At 51.0% G+C, this 19,509-nt stretch overlaps 1 protein-coding gene across 1 annotated transcript in view; it reads right to left on the bottom strand.

Moving 5' to 3' along the window:
* Window positions 1-4,917: 4,917 nt before the first annotated feature.
* Window positions 4,918-19,509, bottom strand: part of Shb (SH2 domain containing adaptor protein B) — a 122,052-nt gene continuing 107,460 nt past the window's right edge. The window contains exon 6 of the mRNA XM_041667816.1: window positions 4,918-5,750. Coding sequence (XP_041523750.1) covers window positions 5,567-5,750 — 184 coding nt within the window. The 3' untranslated portion in view covers window positions 4,918-5,566. The remainder of the gene's footprint in view (window positions 5,751-19,509) is intronic.

Here is a 19,509-nt window from a genome sequence, read left to right as displayed (position 1 = left end):
TTTTATTTATTTATTTATTTATTTATTATGTATACAATATTCTGTCTGTATGCCTGAAGGCCAGAAGAAGGCGCCAGACCTCTTTACAGATGGTTGTGAGCCACCATGTGGTTGCTGGGAATTGAACTCAGAACCTTTGGAAGAGCAGGCAATGCTCTTAACCACTGAGCCATCTCTCCAGCCCCATGGAGGTGATTTCTGAATGAAGATATTTTCCCACAGGGCCAGTTATGAAAAAAATGAATGTAAGTTAACTAAATTAAACCAGTGTATCACAGTCTAAGCCCAAATCTTCAGAGATTTAATAAGAGAAAGAGGTCAGGACCCCTTTAAGTGGAAAGTGAAGGGCATGAAGCCACAAGCATAAATAGGTTTAATAAATAATTACATGTGTACGTGGAAGGCCGAGGAGGTTCTTCAGAACAGGGACTGAACTGCTGATGGTAATTTCTGTCTTAATTATATTTATCTGAAATACAAATGTATTGGTAAGAACATTTGAATTCTCTAATCAGAAGATTAGGGACTTGGGAGGAGTGCTGTGAGTGCTCTGAGCTATTTTTTTCCCAGGCTGCTTGCTCCCCGCCCCCATCCCTATTCTTTTTTTCTCTATAAGTGAATCTGGGAAGCTTTGTCAGAGTGTAGTGTTGTGTGTGTGTGTGTGTCTGAGGTGCCATCCTCCCTCACAGAAGAGCCAGCTCAGATGCCACATCCTCTCTCTCTCCTCTGCTGGAACACCCATCATCCACCTCTCGACACTTCCTGCAGCTCAACTTTTCTTTTCACTCTTGCTTCCAAGGGATTTTAAGTCCACCTCCATCTTGCTTTTTGCCTTGCCTTTTCTGAGGCTCAGCTGTAACGCAAACGAACGCCACATGAGGGCACCAAAGCCATGCTAGTAACTCCCACCCAGTCCGCCTTCCGTGGAAATGGTCTCCTAAGCAGGAGGCCATGGGGCTGTGGCTGGCCTAATGGCCAAGAGGGAGACAATGAGGAAACAGCTAGCTGATATGCTCAGGAGTCCTCTAATCCCACCCCAGCTCCCTAGAACGGTGGTACTGGCCAAAGAGATCCTCCAAGTTGTTTGCTCAAGAATCCTGGAGCATCTGCTTGCTGTGTGGCTTTGATCACGCCTCTGCCTCTCTGGTTCTCTATTTCCCTCCATCCACTGCTTCCTCAAGGAAGATGCTCATTGCTCTTCTCAGCTACCCCTACTGGTCTGCGTCTATTTCATGCTCCATGTTGTTACACACGCGCTCACACACGCGCGTGTGCACACACACAACAAAAACCTTCAGACAAAAAAGTCAACAAGGTGAGGCGCTTTCTCTCCCCTTAGGACTTCCTGGTTACAGATCAGTGACACTTGGGTGTCAGTCCAAGAACACAGACAGAGACAGAGAGACACAGAGAGAGAAGTTCTAGGTTTTTTTGTTTTTCCTGTAAGAGGGAAGGCTATACCCTTGCACAGGAAAAGCTGGTGGGTTTGGTGGGTTCCCCTGGTAGGTGAGGGCCTGCTGTGCCGCTCTGTATGTTATGGGGGGCTTCCTTGCTTCAGAAGATTCCAGGCTGCAGGATGATGTCTGCAGGATGATGTCACTATGACCATGGTATCAGGGCAAACAACAGGAGACCATATGTGGCTCAGTTTCCCAGCAGGCTCAAAGCCCTAGGTGCGTTCCATTTAAGCTGCACGCACACACACAACTTCCAATGAAATCCTAGGAGACCCTGAAGTATTGCTATGACACCACACTGGCCTGTCCAAGTCTCCGGATGGCCCAACACTTGACACCTCTACCTGGAGAAGCTTTTGCTTCTTCTCCAAGGCCCACCCTGTCCTGACTGCTGCTGAGCTGAGCTAGTCACCTATTGTCCCTGCCCTGGAACCCGTTATGGCTTGCACCGTGTCATGAGTCATGAGTAATTTCACATTCTTTCCCCTTCCCTACCCCCCCCCCCCCGAAATCTCCTGAGGCCGGAGGGGGGATCCACTTACCTCAGTATCCACCAGGAAGTACTGTGTCTGCTGAGCCAATTAATTTGTTTCCATTTAAGAAACTCATTAGGGAGCTTCCTCATCCTGCGGGAGCTGCAAGTTCCTCTCTCTTGGAACCACCCCTCTGAGGGATGGTGGAGCTCAGCTTTGCCAGGCAGCTATCCGCCATGATTCCTGGAGCTCATGGCTGTATCTGAGAGAAAGCAAACATGGAACTTGGGGCACAGGGTGTTTGAGAACAGGGCACTTGTGCAAAGGGACACACAGAGCACATTCCAGTTGGAAGGGAGCCATCGGGGTCTCAAAGGTGCCTCTAAGATTTGAACATATTGTCTCAGGAAGTGTAAAGAGCAGATGTGACAGTTTGTACTGAATCACCCCCCCCCTCCTCCAGCCCTCCAGGGGCATCCATGGGTCAATTCCAAAAGCCAGCCCAAGTTTCTGATGAGCTGTCCCCATAGCTATTGAGAGCACTTCTCCTTCCCAGACCCTCGGTCAAGTGACACTAAATACGTAAGTGTCTTCACAGTTCAAATCTTTGTCCCCTGACCATTGCTATAGCAGAACCTGAGGGTGGGTATCCTGGTTACCAAAGGCCACCAGCCAGAGTTGCCCAGATGGCTTGAAGACTCAGGCCTTTTGCCTACAAAGGGCTGCTCAGGGAGTCTCTCAAGAATATGCTGGAGGGCCCTTTCCACCAGGAAAGTTTTCTTTCTTCCTGTGAATGCAACCTGGTTTTGCTGAGCTGCCGGAAGGGCCCTTGACTCCTCACTGCTCAAGGACGAGCTGCTGAGGTGGCCGGGACATTGTGACCAATAATGAAGGCAGAAGAAAGAAAGCCAGCCCTGTGGCTCTGAGAGGCAGGCCTGGCCGTGACTAGACGCCTGTGCTCAGACAAAAAGCTGGGAGAGAGAGAGAGAATGTTAGCAGCAGCTTCTCTCCTCCTCAGAGAACTATAGCTCATCCCCTGCCCCCATTAATTGGCAGGAGATTAAAAAATAAAAAGAAAAAGAAAGAAAAGCCCAAAATGAAAACCAAATCAATGCCACTACCCTGAATGTGAAGGTTTCTGGAATGGAAAAGCCCTTTCAATTGTTAGATGTCCAAGAAAACACGGACACACGCTGACAGAGGAAATCAGCCACAGTCAGAGGAAGAGGGAGGGGTTCATAAAATAGGGAAAATTCCTTTTAGCATCTCCCATCCTGTAGGCTGGCTCCTTTGTGTGCCCCGGTTCCTAAGGAAAGTGAAAGACTCAGCCTGGGAGAAACTTCAGGAAGACGAAGACTGGGTTGGAGGGACGCCAGGAGTCCCTTAAAGGAGTAAAAGCAGAGGGCACAGATGCCCTTGGACTGTGTCAGTAGTATTCACAGGGCCTTTGACTGTTAGGGACACCACTTCTGGGAGGGCCCTGTGGCTCAGCACACTTCAGGAAATGCCTTGGAGGCCTGACTCTCTCCCAACCTCCAGCAGGTCTCCCGGGGTGTCAGGTCCTGGCCTCACTCTTCCTCTTCCTCCTCCAGGAGGGAACACAGCTCTCTTCAGGCACTCCCTCACCACTTCCCCTGAAGGATACTTTGGGAAAATGGTAAGGGAAAGAGTGACAGTTGTGGAGGCCAGCCTCCCAGGACGGGTGACAAGGCACTGGGTGGGGGGCGGGATGGGGGCCCTGAACTGACAAAGGGACCAGGAAGATGACGCAGAAGGTGGGTCATACATGGAAGGAGATGCCAAGGAAATGGCTTGGCTTCAAGCTGCTGAAATCAATGGCAGCTACCCAAAGGTGCCTTTTAGTTCTGTTCTGCCCCAACCTGACAGGCAGCTTTGGCAGGTCTAGACCTGCCTCAGGCCTCTGAACACTGGGCCTGACTCCGTCCAAGGATAACCAAAACTGGAGATGACCAAACTGTCACCTGCAAATATTTTAATTCACAGCTGGGGGACGGTGGCTATCACATGAATTTGGAAGAGGTTCTGGAACCCTGCTGTTCAGTCAAGGACAGCCATGCCTCTCACGCTGCCCTCAGACACGGCAGAGGTAGGGGTGCTGGCTCATCTTCATCAACACCTTGACGGAAGTCAGAATCAGGAGACACCGCTCCGGCCATGCCTGTGGGCATGCTTCCTGGCCAAGAATTAGAAAAGGGGGAAGGTGGTAGAGATGGGAAAGAGGGGAAAAATGATACAATTATAGTCTCAAAAACTAAAAAGTAAAAACGAGAGAATGGTGGCACTATTCCGTGTCTGAGGTCCCAGCAGGAACGCAAGAAGCCACGTGAGCAAGAGCATCCACACTCCTGCCACCCTCAACTGTGAGGTTTCCTGTCATCTCGAAAGGTCTAAGTACATGCAGCTACAGAGGTACTTCTATCCATGTGGTGACAAAGAGCAGTCCACGTCCCTTGAAATAGCCCAAGTTTTAAGGTGACAGTGAGGCCATTCAGAGCTGATGGCAGCACCAACCTGCTGGGCTGCTCACGAACTGTGTGATCTCAGGAGGTGACCCCCACCCCAAGCCTGTCTTTTCCCCACCTTAAACACGTCCAGGGCTCAGTGTGTTTGACTGATAATGGGGAGAAGGCCCTTAGTAGACTGGGGTGAACCTGAGGGGTTCACCCACATTCGCCATCAGCTACCATGGGTAGGATGGGAGCCTGACAGCTTGGTTAGCTTTGAGGCTTTGGTCCATGGCTACAGACTGCACAGGGCCTGGCTCACATCTCAACACATGCTGCTCCTCCTGCTGAGGTCCTGTTCTCAAAGCGGTCACTCAGGTACCCAGAAAGTTAATTACCAAGCCCTGGCTGGAGCATGCCACTCTCCTCTACAGGGCCTGCCATGCCAGCAAGCCCAGTCCAGGAAACACATCTTGCAGGCTCTGCAGAGACCCTCAGGGATATACTTTTAAAAAAAATTTAAAAATGGCTAGTAATATATATTAAATGACTATTTTATTTACACACCCTATTCATAAATAATTGCATCATCTTCGACTGCACAATAGTTCCTTGACATCTAACGATTACAGAGTGTACATCTAAAAGTAGATGGGGGCTTACTCTGGCTTCTGACATGGTCTCTAGTGTTTACACTGAATATGCACACCCAGAGACTCAGACATGCCCAGAGGGGTGGCTCCCAGGGCCTCCTGGACTCCCAGCACCAATGGGAAAACCTCGCCCACACAGGTGAGTTCTGGACAACTGGAGAACAAAGAGATGCAGGCCAGGGCTCGGCCCCGCCCACCGCTGGGCCCCGCCCACCACTGGAGCAGCTCCACCTTTGTTCACCCTGGAAGGCATCTCTTTGGATTGCAAATATTTTAATTCACAGAAACTCAAGGAGGGGTGGGGCACGGGCTGGGGTGGTGCAGCAGCAGGCCGTCCCTCTTCACCCAGGCCTTCTCCAACCCTGTAAGTGACAACAGCGTTCTAAGACATGCAGTGGTGTGCCAGGACCATACACACGACACACTGGACACCGATGGCAACACAGGGAGCTGGCCGGTGCCCTGCCGGCTCCTCCAAGGATCAGGCTTGGTCACAGAGCAGGGTGAGGCTGGTCCTTTCACAGAGTCCGCACAGCCACTGGGTAGAGCAGGGACAAGTGCTCCGCCCCTTTGATGGGCAGCTTCCTGGTGGTGTAGTAGTGGATGACTTCCGGGACGCTGTCGAAAGGGGGGCTGTTCTGACCCAGAACATACTTCTCTTTGGTCTTGGCCAGTTTCATGTGCATGAAGCCCTGGTTGCTCCTGCAAAGGAAACGCGGATGTCAGAAGTGTGTGGTGTCTGAGGGGCAGGGAGGCACTCTTAGGGAGCCACTGGCTCCTGCTTCTGTCCGTGCATGTTCTCCCCAGGGGTCTAAAACAAGGGGTCCCAGCCACACCCAGGAGCACCCTCCACTCCAGCATCTGATTGGGGTACAGGGGTTAACCACTGCTAATGGAAAGACTTTGTATCTGGAAGGTTCTAGGATTGGGGGTTTTACCCAGCCCTTCTGCTTGGACCTGTTTAAACCCTGCAGTTATACAAGACATCCCACACTGAGAGGCGGCCTTGGCCAGTGTGGTATATATCAAGAGCAGACAAACTATTCTTTTCTTAGACAGAGGATAACTGTCTCAGGAAAGGGGCAACTCATCCAGGAACCACACTTCCTAGGGCAGTCAGCCACACGACAAGCTACATAGCCAATGGAATGTGGGAAGCTTTGCTCTCTACCCAGCAGTCTCCCAGGCACCCAAGGCAGAGTTCCTTCCTTCACATCAGTGGCCTGAGGACAGTGCAGACTCTACCTGCACTTGACTTTCTGAGCTGTGGCAACACATGTCCCACCCCAATACTCAGTTCCCCAAGAGCTCTGAAGAGCAGGGCCAGGCCTCTGTGCCCACTCCCCTTGTTTCAGATCTGAACAGAACTTAAACCAAAGTAGAGGCAGTGGCAGATTCCGACCACGTGTCCTGGCCCATCACAGTCTGGCAGTGGGTACAGGTCATTGAGGATGAAGACCACTGCCTCAATTGCTGGCATTGTGTCCCAGAAGACCCCTCCCATTTGAGGTCATGCGTTTGCTCACACATGCCTCCATCACCCTGCCGCCCCTGTGCAGGCTGCATGCCACTTCCTGTTCACTCCCCCAAGCCTGACCTGTGCCCATGCCTGTGCAATTTACCCAGTGCCTGTCATTTGTTAGAAGCCTAAGGTTTCTGATTGGGAGTGTGCTACTAACTCAGGGCTCACCCCTGGTAACTTGTCAACAGCCCTAGGGACCCAGCAGTCAGGGCTACCTAAGGAAGCCCAGAGTCCCATGTGGGTTCTGGGGGGCTGTGGCCTTCCTGAGCCCCAGCTCCCTTTCTGGTTTCTATGCTCCAATGGGGTCCTTAAACCTGACCTGTCCTCTGGGTGAAATGGGCCCCCCAAAACCTGCTATGCTCTCCAAATGGGTAGAAGAAATGTCTAATGACACGCAGGCACCGAGCAATCCATCTGCGCATAATAATGTATTTAGAGATGTCACCCTGGGATTAAAGAAAATTGTTGAGAGCAATTACATTTCGAGAGAGAATAATTCTTGTGAAGAACTGAAATTTAAATTGAGAGTTTTAAGAGTGTGATGTTCTAATTACAGAGCTTGTGGCAAGCTCTACTCCCAAGTGAAGGGTCACTACACCTGAATCACCTCCGTGCTAGCGGAGGTGCTGTGTGGAGCGCTGGCTCCGACACCTGGGAAGGCGAGCATGTCGCACAGAAAACGTAAAGTGCAGCGTGGCCAAGGACTCGTGCCCCCAGCATGATGTACAGCCCACAAACACCAGCCAGCTTGGAAAGGACCTGGAGCTGCAGTGAGGTGACACCAGGTGTCCCAGAGCCCAGCTCAGCCTGCCTGGTGTACAAGGGTGCCAGGAGTGGCTATAATTCATCACTATCCTGGGGGAATGTGTATGTGTGCGCGCGCGCTTGGGGGTGCTGAGTGTGCTGAAGTCGTGGAAGCCAAGCCACCTAGCTCTGAGATCCTTCCACAGTCCCACCCGAGGGAGCAGGGGCTGACATCACAATTCCCACTGTACGTAAAGGGGTCAGAGCAAAGCAAGGAAGTCATAAGGCTGGCGTTAATAGAAATTTCCACACTAGATTCTTATGTCCTCTAGCAGGCAGCAGGTGGAGGAAGGTATGCCTCTATTTCCAGGCAGTAGCCAGTGGAAGGGCCCCACACTTCCTATGCACACGGAGGACTTGAGGTCACCACAGCAATCAGCAGCAAGGCCCACTTCTCTCTGGGGAGCAGGGTGGCAGGAGGAGCAGGAGGGCCTAAGCAGATATCCTCTCCATGCCCTCGTGCCAACCTCACCAGGCAATGGCAGATCAGAGACCAGAGGGGTGGGGAGGAAGACCATACACAAAACTGTCCCAGGAACCAGGATTGGCCTATCCCAACTCGTGAAGCTCCAGGTCATGAAGACAGGATGGTGACCCCACCCTAAGAGGTTCTTGCATCTTCAGTCACTTCAAAGGTCACGTGACACCGAGTGCATGCATGCATGCAAGCACACACTGAACTACGGGGTGGTATCATAGCTTGGCTGGTTATAAGAGGTTAAAAATGCCAGGTGGTGGTGGTGCACACCTTTAATCCCAGCACTTGGGAGGCAGAGGCAGGCAGATAGATCTGTGAGTTCGAGGTCACAAGAGCTAGTTCCAGGACAGCTAGGACTGTTACACAGAGAAACCCTGTCTCAAAAAACCAACCAACCAACCAAACAAACAAACAAACAAACAAACTAGGGGTGGCTTTAACCACTTGTAGCACTGCATAAACAGACAGTAGCAGGTGTGCTGGCTCTTTTTTTTTTACTGTCTTCTTGACATAACGTGGAACCACCATGCAGATTCTCTGCTCGACTGTGGATGTGGTGTGTATGATCCGCTCTCTCTAATTTCTGTCTGGACATGCCCTTAACGAGGACCTGGAACTGCAAGTCAAATATTTAAGCCTTCCTTCCCGAGTATCTTTTGTTCTGGTTTCTTGTGGCTGCTCACAGCAAGATGGTTTAGTGAAAAGTTGCCTGTGGCCACTGTACCCTCCTCACCCCTTAGATACCCTGGAGGAAACAGGCCAGAGGGGTGGGCTCTAGGCAGATCCTGCTCCTACCCTTAAGGCACAGAAGAGCACAAGGACGGCAGGGTGGTTCTGGGATGGCACCTTTCCCGGGGAGCTCTGACAGGCTCCTGCCAACTGTTTCTTTGTTGGTTCCGTCTCCTTTGATAGGACATCTTGTGAGAGCACAGTCACAATTAGGGGTGTTTCTGGTGGGTGACCTGTCTAATGAGTCTTGTAAGGCCCAGGGAGGCAGGGTGCTTGGGTTGTCAGGGCACTTAGATTGTTCATTACCATCACAAAAAGCACCTCCTTGTCACTGTCCCCAGGATTAGCAAGCATGCCTGGCAAGTGCTGGCCTAATAACAGGCCCCACCTCGCCTCCTAATCATGAGCTTTAATAAAACATCACTCAGCCCACAGCTGCCCGCCGCTAGCCAGGGTGCGGGGCCTCACCTCTTGCTTTTAGACCTAATTGCTTGATGCATATTTCATGAAGAATCCTGGGTAATAGTTATGTTAAATCGTTTCTTTTCATGATGAAATGACTTAAAAACACTTGCATATAATATTTATGTGGGAGAAAGGAGGAAATAGCACTGGGACTAGCACGGCAGGACCAGCCACAGGAGTCCGCACAGAGCGTTTATACTCCGCTCTGACTTTGAGTCAAGTGCTTGAATTCTTTTTTAGCTCTGGATCATCATACATGGTTCCCAATGTCAATTCAAAATTCAAGATACTAGTCCTTAAACCTTACCAGACTCAGAGCTAAGCTTACATATGTAGCATCACTTGCAGATGGGGAAACTGAGGCTCAGAAAAGACGGGGCCAGGATTTGGATCCGAATCCTTCCTTTCTCTCTTCCTCCAGAAACATAGCCCAGGATGGCCTCAAACTTGCTATGTAGTCAAGGATGACCTTGGGCTCCCAGTCCTCCTGCCAACTCTCAAGTGGCAGAATTAGATGTCTTCAACCATGCCCGGCCTCAAACCTACGTCCCTTGGACTCAGCAGCCTGAGTGCCCTTCTCAGTCTGGCACTCAGGACCTGCAGCGACCACTGTGACCTCCGATGCCCAGCCGGAAGGGTCCATGTGGGTGTTTGAACTTGTCCTGCCTGAGAGAAAGCTTTGTGAGACCCACAGTTGGCTACCCTATCTGCTCACTGTAATGCTTCCCAGATGAACGGACTCTAGCCTGCAGCCAAGGCTCTCCAGGAATTCTACCCTTTCTCCACTGGCTGACTAGTCAGGGTCTGCCTGGAGCAGGGAACTGAGGCCCTGACTCCTCCCCAGCTGCAAGCTCTGGAGGGCAGGCTGGAGAGTGAGCCCAGAAAGGTTTGGGGGTGATGTGGGGTGGGGCTGTCAGAGAACAGTCCTGTGAGGTGGGTACACAGATCCATAACTCTCAAAGCATGCCATTCTCTTCAGGGCTCAGACTTCTTCTTGGAGTTCAAAAGTCATGTCTGGGATCCCTAAGCTGGCCACTGCCCTTTGCATGGGCTCACATGCATACGCAAAAACCACAAATATGGGCTGGAGAGATGGCTCAGTGGTTAAGAGCATTGCCTGCTTTTCCAAAGGTCCTGAGTTCAATTCCCAGCAACCACATGGTGGCTCACAACCATCTGTAATGAGGTCTGGTGCCCTCTTCTGGCCTGCAGACATACACACAGACAAAACAATGTATACATAATAAGTAAATAAATAAATATTTTAAAAAACCACAAATACAAGACCAGTTTCTTCCCTATGTTTTGTTTTCCTGAAGGGTGCAGTCATGCATTTTAAATGCATTCAACAATGGAAGAAGATGGATAGTCCACAGCCCCTTCCTCCACAACAGAGAAAGAACTAAGTTTCGAGGCCTGAGAGGACAGGTTTGGTACACAGGACACACCATCTGCCCATGACGGACAAGGACATTCATGCTAAACTGACAGGAAGCAAGGTTCTGCTCTAAAGACAAGCCTCTGGGATGTTAGGAGACAGACTGGCTTGGAAGGTAACCATGGTCTTGTCCCTCCACGGCCACAGTGACAGTCAGTTTTACAACTCAGACCGCTATTCCCCTCTCACCCTTCCAGGCATGGTCTTGCTGGGAGCCCAGGCTGGCTTTGAACTCATGATCTTCCTGCTTCCAAAAGTACTTGGGATTTTATGAAGGGAAACCCAGGTATCTCCACCTACTCTGACTCTGAGGGACATGGTGCTGGGACTGCATCTCTAGGGAAACCCTCCGCACATCGTGAAACATGTGCTCCAGCAGGGCACATGTTCTGCCAGGAGACTTGAGCACAGGATCACCAGTCATCAACTGTATGGCTGCCCTGCAGGGTTTATATACCCTCACAACCAAGCCTCCTAGCCTTAACTTTCTGGGTGGAGAAACAGTCAGTTGAAGCTAACTGCCTAAGGAGTAAGCCTTTCATCTCTCCTGGTGACACTTTAAAGTGGGTAGAGACTGGCCCCGTGACAAGATAATCAGATGGCATTCAGTAGGTAAGACCTCAGATTTTGGGAGGAGGAGGGAACACATACTCCATGGGGAGCCACGGCGATCTCTATGGATACCTTCTAAAACGTCATGGCAACCTTTTCTGTTTTTAAAAAAGACAGGGTCGGGCTGGAGAGATGGCTCAGTGGTTAAGAACAGTGGCCTGTTCTTCCAAAGGTCCTGAGTTCAAATCCCAGCAACCACATGGTGGCTCACAACCATCTATAATGAGGTCTGGTGCCCTCTTCTGGCCTGCAGACAGAATATTGTATACATAATAAATAAATAAATATTAAAAAAAAAAGACAGGGTCTTGCCAGGTGGTGGTAGCCCACCTTTAATCCCAGCACTTGGGAGGCAGAGGCAGGTGGATCTCTGTGAGTTCGAGGCCAGTCTGATCTACAAAGTGAGTTCCAGGACAGTCAGAGCTGTTAACATAGAGAAACCTTGTTTTTGGGGGAAAAAAGAGACCGGGTCTTGGGGCTGCACAGATAGTTCAACAGTTAACAGCACTGGCTACTCTTTCAGAGGACCCAGGTTCAATTCCCAGCCCCTCACAACTGTAATTCTAGTTCCAGGGAATCTGACACCCTCACATAAATATACAGGAAGGCACAACATCAATGCACATTAAAAAAAAAAAATAGAAAGATGGTGGTGATACGCATGTTTAGTACCAGTACCTGGGAGGCAGAGACAGGTGGATCTCTGTGAGTTCAAGGCCAGCTGGATCTATAAAGGCCGGCCAAGGTTACCCAGAGAAACCCCGTCTCAAAAAAAAAAACAACCCTTTCCCCAAAACCCAAAACAGGGTCTTTCTGTGTAGCCTCAAATTTGGATCCCTCACCTCCCAGGGCTAGGAATTACAAGTGTGGTAACCACAGTAGGCAGTGCTGCCCAGGGTCTGATCACCTGAGATGCCTGAGAAGATCTTGACTGTTCTCTTGATTCATGACGAAAGTAGGTAGGTGGACTGGAATTAAATACAGATGTCCACGCTACAGATGTGAAAAACGAATGCTAAAGTGAGGGAGAAGCCTCACTTTCTGGACCACAGGGCAAGGACCCTGGAGCCCCCCAGACGGTGAGCAGAACAGTGTCCTTCGCTATGGACTGTGCTCTCAAAGTTCACACGCAAGCAGATGCCCTGTGAGTGCAAAGAGGCGGGAGGACAGGAATAGGCTGAACACCCGCTCCCCACCACCTCAAAGGGCCTTCAGAGATAAGCCAAAGACTGCCCAAGTCGTGAACAATGTCTGTCTAGCCTGTACTTCCTGCTGAGCCAAACCACGTGATTTATAGCCAGATAATTACCCTTTCAGTAAAGACACTGACGGGATCAGCCTTCCTCAAACTCAAGTGACCCAAGTGAAAGCCTTCTGTAAATCACGGTGTGTCCTCACAGGGCCATCTTCAGGAGGAAAAGGCCTGCCCTCACACACAGAGAGGAGGCTGGGCAAGACAAGATCATCAGGGGCAAAACCCCACATGATGCGTCATCCTAGCATCTCACAATGACAAGACTTGGACAGGAGTGGGCCGCCATTTCTGAGGCAGGCAAAGAGCATGGTGAGGAGGCTTGGTAGGTGTCTCCAGGGCTGGTGTGCCCACCTGGCCTCTGACTCACGTGTGGACGGCTGAAACAGGAGGGGTGGCAGCAGCAGCTGGCCCCGGATCAAGCACTGACTGAAGTCACTGATGCCATAGGACAACCTCGGTCCCTGAGCTTCAGGGACCCTCTGCAAAAGGAGGAGGAGATCCTTCCACTGATGTCCTCAGTGTCTCCGGGACACGACTGCATGGGTTGGGTGGGGAGGAATGGGGGCACAGACACAACCAAAGCACCTGGGCCAAATGGGGTGGACAGAATCCATTCAGGACAGAAGGACAGGTCTCTCGCAGACCACAATCTCCTTAGGTGACTGAGGCTCTCAGCTGGGCCCATGACTCCACCTGATGCATGGGGATTTGGCAACGTCTGGACAGTTCAGGGCTTAGCATCTAGTAGGGAGTCAAGGATGATTCTAACAGGACAGTGACACAGGAAACCCAGCCTAGAATGGTAATAGCGTCAAGTGGAAGGCCACACGCCTCCTTAGTCACTAGGACAGGAACCACACCTGGCTGTCCTCCAGACACTTTCAGAATAAACAAATGCGGCCGCCTGGCTAAGGCAAGGCCATCTGGCTCCTTGGTAAAGGCTCAAGACATAACACAAGACCTGCCCAACGGCTTTGTTCTCAAACAGCTTCTAGGCTACTTCCAAGACCAATCCCCACACCTATCCCTCCTATTCCCTCACAGGAGGCAGAGAGCTCTTGGGCCTGAGACCTAGTATACTTGGGAGACAAGGATGGATACAATCTAGGGCCCTAGGCCAAACGGCCCTGGGTGTGAGGCTCACGCTACCCCTCCTATGCCATGCTCCTTTACGCTCACTCTTTGATCGGAGCAAAGGAGTCCTCTCTACCTATATAAGGGACATCCTGAGTTTTTGAGTTTTGAGCCAGCAGTTGAAGAGCAGGCAGGGCCTCTTCTAGTGCAAATGCAAGGGCCAGGGCCAGGCCCCCAATATGGGCCTCACTTCCCCTGCTGAGCAGAAACTGCCACACAACTGTTGCCCATCTGGTCTGTCTGCTGGCTTCAGTCTATCTGGGCCCAGAACCAGCAAGTCCCCCTGAGCCTGTCTGGTCTGTTGTTCATGGCCAAACTGGCAACCTCAAACCCATGATGGCCAAGTTGCCCTCTGGCTGCAGCCTCCCTAGTTAGTTGGTAGCTTTGTCTCTGAGCATCAGCGGGCAGAGCAGGCGATACTGGCAGGGTGGTTACTGGCCTGAGATTCACTGCCCCACATGACATTCTAAAGTATACCGTTTCCACCCAGCTGGTGGCTCAGCTGTAATCTTAGCTCTCTGGTAGGCCAAGACAGGAGAGCTGCAAGTTCAAGGACAGCCTGGGTGGCAGAGTGAGTCACCTAGGTGACTTCAAGAGCCTGTTTGAAAATAAAAGCTAAATAGAAGGGTATAGTTCAGTGGCAGAGCACCTGCCCGGCATGCATGAGGCCTGAGGTTCACCCCACCCCCAGACTGGAAAAACCTACATTGCTATGTGAGGGATCCACATGAGAACAGAAAGAGGAGGCAAGCAGGGTGAGGTGGGAAATCCTGGAAAACCAACATTTGGGGAGGAGAGGCAGAAGGATCAGGAGTTTTAGGCTAGCCTAGGCTAGTCAGAGTTTCAGGCCAAACCAAGTGACCTGAGAGCCGTTTCAAAAAGCCAAGAGGAGGTCTCTCTCTATTGATAAATGCGGTGTATCAATAAACATGACCTTTAGCAGGTGTCAAGCGTTCGCTGGAGATATTCCTGTATTCAGAGCTCTCAGAAAGAAGACACTGAGAGGCCAGCAAGTGGCAGGGGCAAATCCCTCTACTCCACCCATGATCTGTGCCACAGTGCCCTGTGAGGTCATGGAGGGGGACAGAAGAAACTGCCATCTTCCTACACTGGGCGCAACAATCCTCTAACCTCAGGCAGGATGTCTCCAGTTCAAAGGCGCATGGCGGACTGCCAACAGCCCACATGTGAACATTGATTTACAGTAGGAAAAAATCCAGCTGTCTTCAGGAAACAGGGCAGTAGGGTTGAGAGTTCAGGATCCTGGCCTGCTTCTTCCTCCAAGGCCTCAGTTTCCCCATCTAGACATTGAGAAGCACCTTTCTAGTTCTACCTGAGGAGGCAGACAGCTTGTGTGAGCGCTGCATGTTCTCACGGCTCACCTGCAGCCAAATCCCCCACTACAGGGTCTCAGCTCTGCAATGCTGACACACGCTCCTCACAGCCTACCAGTGCGAGCTGCAGCTCCAAGCTCTGGTTCTGGCAGGCCTTGGACCTGGTTCTATATGCCCTAGAAGGCCAAAGAGGAGCACGGGAGGCAGCTCCTCCCCAACTGTCCTCACCAGGCACAAAGTCCTCCCCTTCCCTCCGGTCGTCACTACTGTGTTTATAGCCTGATTGGCCTGGCTGAGGTGGCTGGTGGGTTTGTCTAGCTAGGCCACCTGCATTAGCATACGTGCATAAACTCCATCATTAATGGTGGGTGTCTGCCAACCTCCCGAGGGCACCTCTTTTCTCTCTTTCCCCTCAGTCTCAAAGGACAGAATTCTACTAACCCCCACCCCCACTGGCCATTAGGTGCAGAAAATACTCACCTCCCTTCCAAAACCAAAGGACACATGTTCAAAATGACTAACAAGCAAAAGCCACGGTTTAGGCCACACTCAGAAGACTGACAAACAACTCCAAAAGATTATGATCACTTCTCAGTTGTCTGGGCTTTTGGAGGGCAAACCCACTCATGTTCAACATTCATTGTGGCAGCTTACTGACATCCTCTTTCTACAAGGTAGAAAATTTTCTCAAAATTAAATCTGCAGCTCTTTGCTCCCTAATGAAATTGATTTCTGCCTTGATACACAACAAAGCTCCATTTTATTATTTGGCCAGGGTTTGGCTACATTAATTATGCCTCTCCCCCCAGCATGGCTGCATGTAATTAGTTCCAGTTACTCACTCACCAGCAGAGCATGCGATCCCCACAAAGTGTTGACCCTAGATGGTGTTTTGGCTTTGGAACCACTCTGGAGAGAAAAGACTACTTCCACAGCCTGAAAATAGTAACTCAGAAGGGGTACGCTGCTCTGAGGAGGTGGAGCGCCTAAGGTGCCCAGGTCACACGGTCCAGGTATCCGAGTCTCAGTCAGAACTCATGCACTGTCCCTGGCACCATTCCACCTGACTCAGAGGACACTGTTCACACAGCCTGTTCAAGTCGGCTCCCAACACCAGTGTCCTGAAACTGCATGAGGCTTCAGGGTGCAGGGCAATGCCTCACACTTGATGAAGACTGTGTCTAGCACACTGGCAAGCCAAGATGTGGAAGACTGTGTAAGGATGCACCACTGTGATTGCTCATGGCTGGCATAGCTACAGGTGAGTAACCCGATGCCCCTGAGCCCCTGATCTTGAGAGGCAAAGTGGGGTGCTCTAGGCAGTGGCGACCACTGGGAAGGATTGCTCAGTGACCTGTACTTACAAGAGGCCCTCTTGATCATGATCTCTCTGTTGCTTCATGGTCACCCTGGGGAGACTATCAGAGCCTTTAGGTATCTAGAGATACCCAGGTAGAGTGACTTAGGTGCCAGCAGGCGGCAGCTTAGAAAGCAGGGTCCCTGGATTTACACAGATCAGTTTTAATCTGGAAAGGAAGTTGGGTGAAGATTACACCTGTGCTAGTCTACCTGGCTTTCCTGATCTGCAAGGATGTGGGCTAACTCCACCACTCTCTCTCCCACCAGCACATGCTGGCTGACCCGTTCGGCCATCTCTGGTGGACTGAAACCAGGAGACAAAATAAGCCACCCTTCACCTGCAGATGTTCCTTTCAGACACTGCGGTCACAGTGACAGGATGGCTAATACAAGTTTTGTATATCCTGTAAGGCCCTGTCCAAATGTCACCGCCTCCAAGGAGCCTCCTAACGCCCCATTGGAATTCGTCTCTTCTCCTTGTGTGAACATCTGAGAGTATGGCAGAGTGAACCCCACACCCAGAGGCCACTAGACACATGTGGATTTTCAAAAGAAAAACTTTCAAAAGGGGTGCAGAAAGGATATTCTATTTAAAGCATTTCTAATAAGTCAGCTTTGCCAAATCCAAAAGTCTCTGCTATTCCTCTTGGGTGAAATAATCTTAAAGAGAAACAAAGGGAAAAAAGTACATGCATGAATAAAAGTGGCAAATGTTCTTTTGGGGAGACAAGGACTGCTTACCTACCTGGACATGAACAGGGTGGAGAAGTGGCAGGATGTGCCTCCTCACTCAGACCCCACCCCCAAAGCCAAAGGGTGCTTTTAAAGCTTTAGCATTTGAGCTAAAGATGAGGGCTGTAAACCTGATGTCTGATTTTATAAATCTGCCTCAAATCTCAAGAGCGTCTATGAGGAAAACAGGAGAGGGAAAGACAATGCTCACAGGGCTCACAAGGGTCATAACCTTGCAGAGTCAGAGGTGGGACATGGAGATTCGGCCAGCAGCTTATCACAGTCTCAACCCAAGTAAAGCGAAGCTTGGCTCTAACTACCAGGTGATCTAGGGAACAGTTAAATCCTGTATATGATCTGTGATTTACTGTATGGAACGGTGGCTCTGAGATCCAAAGGTACTTCTTTCTCATGCAGACAAGCTCTGCAGCTGCCCTCGTGGCCTCTCTTCCTACAACATCCCAGGGATCTCCCTGGAGGCCCCAAACAACCATTTCCTGGATGGCTCTGGCAAAAAGTTCATTAAGTACATTCTATTGATAAGCTGGTGTGAGGGTGGCCAGGAAGACGCGTTCCGGTTTGCAGAGACCTGACAGAACCCCTCGAAGGAAGTGCCTAGGCCACAGAGGCATCCTGGTGACAAATGGCAGTTGGAATGCCTCCCCTGGCGGCTGAGCTCCACAGGCAGATGGAAGGAGGCTGATAGGAAATAATTAAAAATCTGCTGGAAATGTAATCGGAGTGGTTCAGACACTGGAGAGGACAAAGGACAATCCTGTGTGTCTGGCGGAGGGGAGAGGGAACAACCATCACCTCCTGGCACAGAGGGCATGGACCGGCAGTGAGAGGCAGACTCAGCATAGGACCTAATTATCTCCCAGGCTTGCACAACTGGAAGGAAGCAGGGAGTCAGGCCTTTTCAAAGCCAACTGTCCTGACCCCCTAGCTGCTCAGAAACCTGGACACAGTCCTCAACTATGTCACTCCTTCCCCTTTGTCACCACCCACCAACTGACCTTGCCCTCCACTGAGCTGGTACAGCTGCAGCCCAAGCAGCCAGCTCTCACTCCTGACCTAGCACGGGCAAAGGAGCTTCTGAGAAACCTATGGAGGTACCCCAGCTCTTCAGCTGGCTTCAGCTTCTGCCTAGATACCCCAAGTTTCCATGCAGCACCTCCACATCTAATTGGAGCAGAGAGCTAAGGAGGGGGGATCAGAAAAGAACAGAGTCTGGGGTCAAGGGGACTCTGCCTTAGCCCCCCCGCTGCTCCACAGCCTAGAACAGGTTCCCAGCTTCTGCGAACTTGGGCTTCCTCCTCTGTGAAGAGGGAACAGTGATGGTGCACTTCCCATTTGAGTGGCTTGAAAACTGCACTCAGACAAGAAAGTAGAAACCCCATGGGGTAAGAGCCAGAGAGAGAGCAGCCTCATTTTCGGGAGTTTAAACCCACATTAAATGCTAGGATCTTTATCTTCAGGCTTTTGACAGTTACAACTGACTGGGAAAAACTGCCAGAGGTCGCCTGACATGGATTCTGCTAGGAACATCTGGTACAGTCCTGGTGCTAAGAACAAGGGTGCCTTCTGCTTAGAGGGACCCCAGAGGGCACAAAGAATGTCACGCTGCACTGAAACCTGAGCTGCACTCACAGCTGCGGCATTACAGGACCTCTGCTATCTCAAAAAGGAGCGCACAGTTCCTGTTCTCATGGTACTACCAGATAGAGAGAGCTACACTCTAAATGCCCATCCCCTTCTGGTGTCCCCACCGTCCCACCTCACAGTGCTATTGTAGTAATTAATCCTAAGCTGTTCACATTGGACATGTCTCGGTTGCTGTGCTGGGGAACTCAAACTGGGGTCTGCCTGAATCCCTTCCCAAGGGCAGAGCCAAGACACTGCTGTGGGATGCCCATCTACCTGGGGTAATGCAGAATTTGAACCCACGTGTTTTGAACTTGCCTGTACTTTTTCTATCTCCCTCACTACCCCAAACCGCTGACACACAGGCTCTAGGTCCCGGCAAGCGTCTGCTGGCAGCAGGAGCAGCTCGTTCCTTCTGATGGCAACTGCCAGTGCTTCCCTTTCATTCTGTCGGCCATCTGCACACTTCAAACTCACCGCTCTCCCCTAGTCCCCACCAAAAGCAGAGGATCCCCATAAAGCTGCAGTTCTTAATTATCACACTTCCTTTAGCCTTCCAGAAGGAGAAAACACACAGCACACCAACTGAACAGAACAGTCATCTTTACCTTCTGCAGCCCCGAGAGGACGGGTACCCCTCACAGACTGAGAGCCCCATTCTCACCCCCAGCCCAAGCCCACCTGTGTCAATACTGATTGAGCTTTGTGATGGGGGTGGGGTGGACAACGACTTCCTGTTTCTGAGCCTTGCTTTCATCTGTTCCCTGAACCCCAAGATTCCTGCTCATGACATCTTCCGCACTCCAGCCCGGGCATGCTGTATGGCATGGGACAGGGAAGCGAGAACGAGATTCGGGTAAGAAGAAAGCTGTCATTCAGAGCGTACAGACATGGTACGAGAACTGGAGGGGAAGCAGGCAGGGACAAGGGCAAGGAAGAAACCCCAAACCCCTAA

This window comes from Microtus oregoni, unplaced genomic scaffold (assembly GCF_018167655.1).
Source record: "Microtus oregoni isolate MIOR12 unplaced genomic scaffold, Mior012 000017F_ref0000208, whole genome shotgun sequence".
Lineage (NCBI taxonomy): Eukaryota > Metazoa > Chordata > Mammalia > Rodentia > Cricetidae > Microtus > Microtus oregoni.
This window is presented reverse-complemented; position numbering and strand designations above follow the sequence as displayed.